The sequence below is a fragment of the Nelumbo nucifera genome, chromosome 3 (genome assembly GCF_055504915.1).
Source record: "Nelumbo nucifera cultivar China Antique chromosome 3, China Antique-T2T, whole genome shotgun sequence".
Lineage (NCBI taxonomy): Eukaryota > Viridiplantae > Streptophyta > Magnoliopsida > Proteales > Nelumbonaceae > Nelumbo > Nelumbo nucifera.
Window position 1 is genome coordinate 6,080,959 of NC_142651.1, and position 8,424 is coordinate 6,089,382.

Genomic DNA, 8,424 nt, shown 5'->3' on the forward strand with positions numbered 1-8,424 from the left:
GGATTTTTTCAACTTGTGACCTCTTGGAAGGGGGCATCGACCCCTACACACACAAAAAGAAAAAAAGAATGCAAGCACAAAAATTATACTCCAGGTCGACCTTTGGATCTTGGCGTTCCCTTTGGCTGGTGCAAGCCGTTCCTTGACAGGTGACCCTCTGGCGAGTGCACCTCCTCGACTTGACGACTTCCTTGGTACCTCTTGCCAACCTTGCATCCCTCCTCCTCGGCTTGGAGCTTCATCACCTTGAACGCCTATAGCTCATCGACGCCTACCATGCCTCGACGGCCTCCTTGGCACCTCTTGCCAGTTTCACGCCCCTCCTCGGCCAAAGATCTCTCTTCGGATCGGAGCCTCATCACCTTGGATGCCTGCAACCTTTCGTCCCCCGCCTTTAGCGCGTCCTTCAGACTCCTTCCTGGCAGTGGTCTCGGCCTCAAGAGCCTTCGTCAACTCCCGTTCCTCGCACATGACTGAAATGATTGACCCCTAGCCGCTCTCTACTTTAGCTGACACAACAGGAAAAGGACAAAAACAGAAAAGAACTCTAAGTAATAGAGCAAGTACTCACCTCGTCCATCCTTATGAACAGTATGGCTGAGGTGCCCTCTTGCTTTACGCCTACCTTCAGTGACTCAAGGCCGAGGCACCCTCTCACCGGCGCCCTCCTCAGTGGCTCGGCCTTCTTGAAGTTGAACCCTCCTGCTAGGGTAAGCGGAGCCGAGGCCAGCTCACACCGAAGTTTCCTCCTCCATTAGAAGCTCAGCCTAGATCTTCCCCAATCTAGCCTAAATGACCAGCCCTCGGTACCGGATGCGAAGAAATACTTCATCCATCTCATGCACAGACAGTACCCGACACCGAAACTCATCTCGTGCACGACCACGGCATGACCACCCGATGTGTGTACCTTGCACGATGGTGACCGACCAAGACCGACACCTAACCAATGTACTAACTCGTCAGCTCATCAGTGAAGCATGTGACTGGGGGCACATGCGCCTCGTACCCGCACAAGACATGGTACCGAGCCCTCTAAAGCGGAAGCTAACACCTTCGCGCTTTTCAGCCCTCCACGGTTCTCTCAAGAGGTGGAGTCAACAAAGTAACTGCCACAAAGACAGCAGAAGCCCCATGAAGCCGAGGATGACGTCCATACGCTCATAAACTGGGCTACTTCCAATGAAGCCTAAGCCAGAGCCGACGTCTCCCCGCTCCAAAAATGGGCTATCCCCTACACCTCCAAAGCCAAAGCCGAGATCCTCGTCAAGAAAAGCCACTCAATGCCTCTCAATAAGGATGACACTCTCTTCGGTCGAAGCTAAGGTCCTTAGCTAAGACCTCCACCACGACCTCGAGAGTGGGGGGAAAATGATGTAGGCGTGCACACACGTGGCGGATGGTAGTGCGCAGGATGGACCCAATGAGGGCGTGTGCAGAGCAGAGGTTGGTGTGCAGTCTGAAACCAATGCCTCTGCCGCACACGGCGGCCCCAGATGACCGTGCTCCTCAGGGCCGGGCCACATCCTGGCCGTCCATGCCCGCCTACCTCCAAGCAACCTCAAGTATAAATAGGGGCAACCTTCTCAAGGTAGACATCTGAAAAACTGGAACTGAGTATCAAGAACAAGAACTTGAGAACTCTTAGTCTCCTTTGTTGCCTCATCTGAGTGTTCACACCTCAGGCCTCGTCCACCTTGCACTACCCTCGTACTAACTTGATTGTCAGAGTCTTCGCCTCAAGTACCAACCCCAGCCACTCCGGGCCTCGAACTACTCAACCACACCTTGGCTTGGAAGCGAATTGACAATATTTCCCACGGCCCATTTTGCCCGGCAACAATAGGTATTTTCATAATTTTACCATTCATCGTAACATAGTTCAATAAATTTGAGCTTAAATGTATATTTCTACAAGTTAAAGCATTAAAGTAAGACTACCCCAAAGTATAGTATACCTGTTGCAATTTATCCCATAAAGATAAAACCATGGGGCCAATTCGTTGTAGCTCAATTGGTAAGTTTTTTTGCTAGTTGCAGAAGAGATTTGGGATTAATACCGTTGTCACTAGGGTGCCGATGACCTTTCTAGGTCCTGGTTAAATAACGGTTTTGATGATTTGAATGGGCTAACTACTTGATTAGCTGGTAGAATCATGATCCAATGAGCATTTTAGTTTTACGTCTGACAAGTAGGGGTGGATTCGAGTTGGTCCGAGCCAAATACTGCTATTCGAGTTTGGCTTGCAGTAATATTATTAGGCTCGAGCTCAGCTCGTTTTATAGCTTGCAAGTTTGAGTTCGACTATAAATCAAGTTTTTTTTTTGAAAAATAAAAATTATATGTATAATTTTTTATATTTTTTAAACAAAAAAAATTAAGAATTATAAAAATTAGTTAATATTAAATATACAAAAATAATTATAAAAATTATTTACTATTATACATAAAAAATAAAAATATTATTATATATAATAAAATTATTTATTTTGATACTAGGTACGTGAGCCGAACTTTATTGAGTTCGAGCTCAACTCGATTAGCAAATGAACCTATATATCAGGCTCGAATTCGGCTCAAAGCTCGATTTAAGCTGAACTTTTCACGAGCCGAGCTCATAAAAGGCTCGTCTCATGGACCCCTATGGACAACCATGATAAAGTCAATATATTTGGGTTTCACGAGCCTATATACTAGTTTTGACGACAAGTAAAGATATCCTCCCAACAAAAACTATCCCAACGTGGTTCTAACAGAATCGTGTCTTCATATCTCACATTAAAGACTTGGACCCACCACGCATGATATATGTAGTGTCCCACACGTATGATGTTGGAATACGTTGGAACAGATTTTGTTGGTAGGAGACCCACACTCTTTGACAGCTCTTGCCTTATAATCATAGGTTTAGAATCTCCTCTCAAGAAAAACTCTCCCAACACAGTTCTAACATGATCTGTGTCCACAGATCTCATTTGAGATGTGTAATGGAATGTACAGACATAGATCATGTTGGGATGAATTTAAGACCTCTATGTTTTCATCTCCTTTTTTAAATGTTTATCTCAATCTTGTTTATGTTTTACGTTCTAGGGAGATACCTAGGGGTGTTTATTGTGGTTGGTGGTTTTGGTTTAATTTCTTAGACTTTATAAACGGTAAATCACACATAATATAATTATAAACAAATAGTGTATAAATATTATATATAATATAATATATCAAAATTGAATGTATAAAATTATAAATATATAATAAAATCTTTTATTTTATAATAAAATAATAATATAAAAGTTTTAGGTTTTAATTTTTAAGGGCGCTATTTGGGCTTTCTAATTGGGTTAAGCCCAATAGAATCAAAGAATGATCCAAACTTCCCTAAACTATATTAGAAACCACATCAAACCCTAATAATTTAATAAAACGGTTTGGTTTTGTTTGAAAATTTCTCAAATCATAATTTACTAATTTGGTTTGAGATCTTCTCTAAACCACACTGAATCGGACCATGAATGCCCCTAGAGATACAATAGGATTCTAATTCAACTTCTATATAGAAGCTGAATTGACAACAACAACAAAAATCAATTGAGCACAAAAATCCTTTTTAATAGAAAATGCATGAAGTAGATAGCATATTATTTCTTGTAAGAAAAAATTAAAATTTTATTCCATAAAAATAACTTAATCCAAGGAAAATCACAGGGTCGGAAGATATCTATAGATACCAATTGGGTGGTGCGATCTGTTTCAGATCTCTGAATGATGTGATAGGGCTTTGACCTAGAGGTGTAATGTGGGTCATGTCATACTCATTTTGCAAGTCAAACGTACTATAGCGGGCCATGCCATGCCAGCATGTGGGCCTGGACAGGCCATGCCTACCCGGCCCAAAACCCCTTAAAAGTAAAGTTCGACACATCCCGCAACATGAACCCAGGTGGGCCCATGCCATGCACAGGGTATTATCTATTGACTTGGTCCTATATTCCTACTTTTCTATATTGTATTATCTATTGACTTCAATATGTAACTGAGGTTTTATTTGATAAATGACTTAATAGAATGGCTCATGCGATGCACAGGGTATTGAACAGTTGGAAATGCTGAAGGTTGAGCATTTTTTTTCTGAACCATAAGACTTGTATTGGGGAGGGCTCCATTTGATACTTCTCCAAATCCTGGAATCACTCGGAACAACTGGATTAGCGGCAGGGAAAATATGTACATAATATTTGAATGGATGACTAGATCGATTTAATATTTGTTTGGAAAATCTTTTCATTCCTAGATTTCCATATTATATATCCACAAAGTATGACACAATAGTAATAGGTTTCTTTTGTTCAGAATTTTTAACAAATGACTTACCCATTGCCGTACGTAGTCCTGTTCAGCACCTGGATTAATATCCACATATGCTCAAATATTTCTACTGACATCACAGTTTGTAAATAAATGCTTTAAATCCTCAGGTTCCTGATTACATATTTCTGGTTTTGAATGATATTTCTACGATAAAGTTGAGCAGATGTTGGAAGTTTGCCTTGAATTAGCAACCACATAAAAAATAATGTTGAATCCTATAAGAACAAGGTAGTTTCCAATTTCGATAAAGAAAGTAGGCCTGTTGGCCATATTTATGAGCCAAGAGAACTACTTCATAGGCTGATTTAACTGTTAGTCAACCCCCAAATCCACTTGTCTTCTATGCCACTTTCCTGATCTGGTTTCTTAAGAGGGATTGCTCTAATCATATGGTCAATTCTAGTGGATAGAAGAGATTCAACTTTAGTCAGATTCCATATTCCATTATCAATTCACTATATGATTGATTTATATGGTCGTATGGTTAAGAGATGTTGAAATATTAACAAAAATTGTAAACTTAAATTCCAAAAAAAAAGAAAAAAAGAAAAGCAAAATTTTTTTTTGTATGGCTAGTAATGGCTTCTTTGTGCTTATTGAACCAATAGTTGAATGAGGCTGCAAATTGAGAATACTTGTGCACTTGCATTCATTTTGTAAAAACATGTGTAAAAAAATGACCCTTTTTGCCTCCTACCATGCAACCTCAGACAGAAGATTTGTCATAGGTTGGAATAAAAAAAATGAAGGGATATAATCGGAAATATAAGAGTAATTCTAATTTTCATATATGGTTAATTGATTAATAGAAATAAAATAATATATGAGAATGGGACAAACAAGCATTTGCAGGGATAATATTGGAAAAGCAAAATTAGGGTGTTCGCTTCGACCATTCTGCTCATGGGTAATAGAAATTGGTTTGTTATCCTTTAAAAATAAAAAATATATGTCAGCACCTGAATCCCACCCAAATGAGGAATTGGAATTGGAATAAAAATTCTTTAGAATCAAAATTTTATGGCCTATTCCCATAGTTTATTTGGTTTAGACGAGAATAAGAATATGAATTAGAATCAATAGGAATGGAATTTTATTATGAAAGGACGGGTAAAAAATGACCATTTCATCAAATGGGGAAATGCCATTCCAACGAGAATGAAATTTCGATTCCGTCAAATCAAATAATTAGAATCAGAGTAACCCATTCCAATTCCGATTCCAGACCCCTATTCCTGTTAATCAAAAGGGGCCTCGTGTTATACCCACTTAATCTAAACCCGACCTTAAAATTTAACTGAAATTATCCGAACCCAAACCTGGGCGAATTTAACTTTTAACCATATACATTCACATCCCTTAGAGGCTTAGACCCACCTTCAATTCAACCCACTGAGATGATGTCTTTGGGAGCAGCTTTCAGCTTTGGGCTTTTCTCTCCACAATTCAATTAAATAATCTGGGGTCCACCTATACATTATACATACGTTACCACATTTCCTTCAAATAATTGCCGTTAATTCAAACCGAAAGAAATCTCAAAACCCAAAACCCGGGAAAAATAATGCTTTATTCACACGCAGGTCCCTAGTCCCTACGCCGGTACGCCCTAACCAGCCGGGACCCACAAATGGCCGCGTTGTCCCAGCTAAGAGCCAGATCAGTTCCAACGGAAGAAATAATAATACGGTAATATGGATCCTATGGTTACGATTATTTTAATCAGGAGATGGTCGAGAGAGTTGAAAGGCACGTATTACGTGGGCCCGGCAATGCGTGTTGCGCGAGGGGCGTAATGTAGCGGGAAGAGAAAGTGAAAAGAAAAAAACGGTTAGTTGGCCCGCGCAGGCGACGTGTAGACCTCACCTCTTACATTGCTGAACGCTCGTCTCTGGGCTCGCCCTAAAGACTCGCTCTGTCTCTCCTCCTTTTCTCTTTCGTTGTCTCCTCCCTAAAACAAACATTTCTTTCCTGGTCTATTCCTTTTCTTTTTCTTTTTGTTCCCTCTTCTTGCCTCTCTTCTCTCTCATCTCTCGTCATTCTCCCCCGTTTCCGATCTCTGGAACTCGAAGCCCCTGCGATCATGTCGTCGGTAAGGTTTTCTTTCACATGCTTCTCCAATTAAACTAGTTTTGGGTTCTCCCCTTTTCGTTTTATGATTTATCTGTTGTTAACGAAGTGATTTAGAGGATCTGTGGGATGGGAAGAATCAATTAGCTTCATGGATGATATATTGTGGAATCTATTGTTTAAACTTCTGATCATTAAGAGAAGATCAGGGGGTTTTGAACAAATGGTTATCTGGTCTTGAAAAGAGAAAACTTGGAGGTATATGGTTTTCAGTTACGAGATGAAACTCAGATTAGGAGGAAGCATTACGTGAAAAATTATTAAGTTGTCCGAACTGTTCAATTGCCATGCTTTTGTGGAATACTGTTTGGTGTATAACGCTCTTTTTTCCTCTTTCTTTGTGAATTGATTGATTGATTGATGTTTTTCTTTGTAAACAAGGTAATAATTTATCCTTTGTATGGAATTGGCAGGTATCGTATTTATTTCCAATAACTTTCCATGCTCATTTTCAACAAATGACAACAAGCTCCAGAGAAACATTCTGTTTTGTTAGAAGAACAAGTATTCTGATTCAATGTTTTTCTTTTTTTCTGCATATGAAAGAAATTGTCCTTTTAGAAAGTATCAATTATTAACAAGTAACAACTAAAAATGATAACATTACCAATGTTATGGTAAATGGGAGGCTTCGGCCCAAACCTCAATTTCGTGTTCAGATTAGATTAATAAAAAAAAAAAAAAAGAAAATCGTTCAGATTGATCAAATTGGATATGTTTATATGATGCATGCAGAGTACTCTGTTCTTTCCATTGACCACAAATAGTCTGGATTAAGGCTGAGATGAGTTGAATTGGGTTGAGAGAGTACTCTGTTCCTTTGCAGTAACATAGTGTGCTGTGCATTTTAATGAATTGTGTTAATACTGATAAGCCATTAATGTTGAATTCTATTATTTTCTAGCATTTCTTTCTATTGAGATGGTCGTTTCTGCTGGTGTTTAGTTGTTGTTCAGTTGCAGCTGAATGACTTGTTGCTCTGTTTGTTTTTTAGTGGATAAAGTAATTAAATAATAATCTTGAAGATACCCTGTCAGCCCAACTCAGCTTCAGCCTTCAGCCATCAAGGACTTCACAACCTCGTTAATAACTTGTTCAGTAAAAGACAGAGCAATAAATCATTCAGTTAAGTTGGGCCATTTTCAGCCATTGTCAAACTAAACCTAGCTTCTGATTGCAGCATGACAAGGGTCGGCCGTTGCCCAAGTTTGGCGAGTGGGATGTGAATAATCCTGCATCAGCCGAAGGATTTACAGTGATATTTAACAAGGCGAGAGATGAGAAGAAGAGCAGCGCGATCGCTGGGGGTGGAGTTACCGGAGTATCATCACCACAAAGGAACGACGACAAGGAAGATAATCGGATACCCACAAAGGTATTCCCTAATATTAATAATAATGATAGATTAATGGTTGTTGCATTTTCTTCTCTGAAAATTCTTGCCATCTCCAACATGTTTCTTGTAAATTGGATGCAGAAAAGATGGTTTTGCTGTGGGTGAATCAAGACTACCTACCTTTGGGAGCCCTGAGATTTCTTCAACATGATTTTGTGTGGTGGTACAAATACTTGAGTCCATTCCAAATGCCTCTAGCAAACTGATGGAACACAAAATATGTTGTGATTATTAATTATAAAAAATATAATATATATTTTTTTCATCTAAATGAGCCAATTCTATTATATTTATGAAGTATTAAACATCGAGAATATCCATTCCAGCCGTTTGATTGGGCGGAATGTCAATAGGCGATTTCAGAGGATTTCAATTTTGATTCCGATCCCAATTCTGACTGCAAACCAAACGGAGGACCCTTGTCATATATAAAGTGTTTGTCTGGTAAAAAATTTACATGGAAGTCCATATTATCAAATGCCATCAGCGATCAAGTGAAAAAACATAATAACCAAAATTCCATTCTGGA

General features: G+C 39.4%; 1 protein-coding gene across 1 annotated transcript; it reads left to right on the forward strand.

Annotated features, from left to right (window-relative positions):
- Nucleotides 1-6,253: 6,253 nt before the first annotated feature.
- On the forward strand, nt 6,254-8,166 carry LOC104592999 (protein NOI4-like). The gene is made up of 3 exons (XM_010252602.3): nt 6,254-6,461; nt 7,680-7,874; nt 7,977-8,166. Exons 1-3 carry the CDS (start codon nt 6,453-6,455, stop codon nt 7,998-8,000), a joined length of 228 nt encoding a protein of 75 aa, XP_010250904.1. The 5' UTR covers nt 6,254-6,452; the 3' UTR covers nt 8,001-8,166.
- The last annotated feature ends 258 nt before the right edge of the window (nt 8,167-8,424 follow it).

Excerpts from the sequence above, each read along its gene's own strand:
- LOC104592999 (XM_010252602.3), top strand. Across the intron at positions 7,875-7,976 it reads ATAATCGGATACCCACAAAG|AAAAGATGGTTTTGCTGTGG; the intron begins GTATTCCCTAAT and ends AATTGGATGCAG.